This window comes from Acomys russatus, chromosome X (assembly GCF_903995435.1).
Source record: "Acomys russatus chromosome X, mAcoRus1.1, whole genome shotgun sequence".
NCBI lineage: Eukaryota > Metazoa > Chordata > Mammalia > Rodentia > Muridae > Acomys > Acomys russatus.
In genome coordinates this window covers 122,419,467-122,422,131 of record NC_067169.1, presented here as the reverse complement: position 1 = coordinate 122,422,131, position 2,665 = coordinate 122,419,467, and the positions used below count along the sequence as shown (strand labels likewise).

The 2,665-nt window shown below is 48.6% G+C and overlaps 1 protein-coding gene across 1 annotated transcript; it reads right to left on the bottom strand.

Annotated features, from left to right (window-relative positions):
• Positions 1–1,205: 1,205 nt before the first annotated feature.
• LOC127185516 (melanoma-associated antigen 10-like) lies at positions 1,206–2,213 on the bottom strand. The gene has a single exon (XM_051141948.1). The coding sequence runs from the start codon at positions 2,211–2,213 to the stop codon at positions 1,206–1,208; it is 1,008 nt and encodes a 335-aa protein (XP_050997905.1).
• Between the last annotated feature and the right edge of the window lie 452 nt (positions 2,214–2,665).

The window sequence follows — 2,665 nt, the reverse complement described above, 5'->3', positions numbered from 1 at the left end:
AACAAACAAAAGTAAAACAAAACAAAAAACAAAACAAACACACACTCAGCCAAATGCAACCCAGTGCCACCACTGGAAGCTTTGCCTGGCTACAAAAGATGGCCACTTCAGACTTCATATCCTCCATTACTAGGAGTCACCTTCATAGGTTCCAGGACGTTTCTATTGCACTAGGTTTCTACCCTCCAAAATGCTCCCCAGTTCCAGCTGTCTCTCCCTGTAATCCCTCCCTCCACGCCCCTCCGGTTTCTGTCCCCACCTACCCTGACTCCACCTGCAAGATGTATTCTGTTTCTCCTTCCCAGGGAGGTCCATGTGACCCCACCCCACCCCACCCCGAGAGCCCTCCTCTTTACCTAACCACTCTGGGTCTGTGGATTACAGCTTGATTCTCACTTATTTAACAGCTAATAGCCACTCGTAAGTGAACGGGTGCGTTGTTTACTTGTGCACCTCACGTGTCCCTGAACCCCAGGGTCAGACATTGGGATCAGATCCCCTGGATCAGGGCTTATGGACCTTGTGAGCTACCATGTCCACATGACTCTCAAACTGCTTTGGTATACAGTACTGACACTGGGCTGCTTGCCCCAGAAGACCCCTTTGCAAGCGTCTTATTCTACTGCTTCTGGTCTGAAAGAACCTCTAGCTGTATCGACAGGGCTGCGGATCCTGTCCTTACACTCTGTACAGAAACCCATAGCCCTGGCTTATGCTCCATCTTACTTTTCCATGGGCGAGGAGAGATCTGGCTTCTGCCATGCCCCACTGCTAATTAGGAACTCTGCAAAGAATAGGTACTCAGCGAAAGTTTGGGGGTAAGAAGTTCCACTCAAGATTTTTAGTTTTGATTTTAATTAGTTCACAAGAATGAGAGACTAAACATTGTAAGACAATAAAAAAAAAAACAATTTTATTCTTGCTCAAATTAATGCCAAGTTCTTTCTTTCCCATTGTCCAGGAGATTCCAATTTCAATGTCACTGGTATCTGTGACATGTTACAAATTAGGACTTAAGTCATTCTCACTTGTTTTCAAAATAATAAAATTCTCCAAACCCGGATCAACAACAGTACATGTATTACTAAAGGCTTAAAACTAATGGATCTTCTGGTAAGAGTGTTAACATTTTAGAATACCAAGAACCCAAGTCACATAAACAGAATAATACAACTACAATGGTTCCCAGCTCCTCCCACCAGCTCTCAGATGGCATGGTACCTGGATGACTGACCTGCCTGTGCACGAGAGCGTGCGCGGGCCAGAGCCACAAGTGCCATCCGCCTGGCGATCCAGGCCTGGGCCCTCTCTATCTCCTCTCTCAAAGCCTCTGCGTATTTCTCAGCGTATTCTCTGGGATCCGTCCTAGTTATGCTGCCAAAAAACTCCAAGACTTTCATCTTGGTGGTTTCAAGGCGGGCCCTTGGGCCCCACAGGAACTCATAGGAAGGAGGATCGCTGTCAGGCACCTCCCTGTATTCCAGGTACCCTTCCTGCACAAAATCCCCAAAGATGAGCTTCCTGGGATCCTCACATAGGTAAGGATCGCTCTCATTGGGCAACCCTATGTTTTTTAGCATGTTCCAGATCACCTCTTCACGGACCTGGTTTCCCTGCATGAAAATGATACCCAGTATAACTATCAGGAGGCCTGTCTTGGGCATGCCCTCGACAGGAGTGTGCATCCCATCATAGGTGAGCCCCAGGGCAATGGCAAGGGCATAGGTATGGACGACAGGGTCCACTTCTATCATGTCAATGCCAAAGACCAGCTTTAAGCACTCAGAGGCCTTACTAAAGATCAGAGGGTAGTAGTCCTCATACTCCCTGCCAATAGCTTCCAGCATCTCCCCCTTGCTAGTGAGCTCCTTCATTTCGTATTTGGAAATCAGAAAGTGCACCAAGTCATACGCTTTTATGTTCAGTGCACTGTGCAACACTGACAGTATGTTTCGCACCTCTTGTACTTGCTCCAGGAAAGCCTCATCAGATGGGAGCCCAGGAATGGAAGCCATTTCCACTTCCACAGGGGGAGAGGGGGCTCTCTGAGGACTCTGGGGAGAACCTGGTATTCCACCACTATACACCTCCTCTGAGATGGTGACTTCCTCCTCCCCTGCTGCAGCCATGGTGGCCCGGGCACTGTCTAATTCCCATTGGGCCTGAGGACTGTCTGGGAGGTTGGAGTGATGAGTATCCTGGGGATTGTCCATTGTGACTTTCCTTGGTAACAGTAGGCAGGAGAGTGTCCCAGTCACCGCAATGAGGATTCACAGGCCTGGTGAGGAAAGAGAGAGGGTGAGTGGACTCTGCTGGCATCCACTTTCTCACAGCCCTCAAAAAGTCCTGTTATTTGATTTCTCTTAAGGGATGCTCTAGGGTCATAAGGAGGCTTAGCAGCCCTAGAGCCGTAAAAGCCCCAAAGAGAAAGTGACCCAGCTATTTGGGGCACAGCCTAGTTGCAGAGCTCGAGCCCTCAGAACTTAGCAGCCCTAGAGCCGTAAAAGCCCCAAAGAGAAAGTGACCCAGCTATTTGGGGTACAGCCAAGTCACAGAGCTCGAGACCTCGAAACTGCCATCAAAATATTTGGGACCAGAAAATGTGGAGTGTCTATAATCTAGGCTGTTAGTACCCTTGATATACACTTCCAGTATGTACCCCCCC

Coding starts and splice junctions, on each gene's coding strand:
- LOC127185516 (XM_051141948.1), bottom strand. CDS start 2,213: ATGGACAATCCCCAGGATACTCATCACTCCAACCTCCCAGACAGTCCT.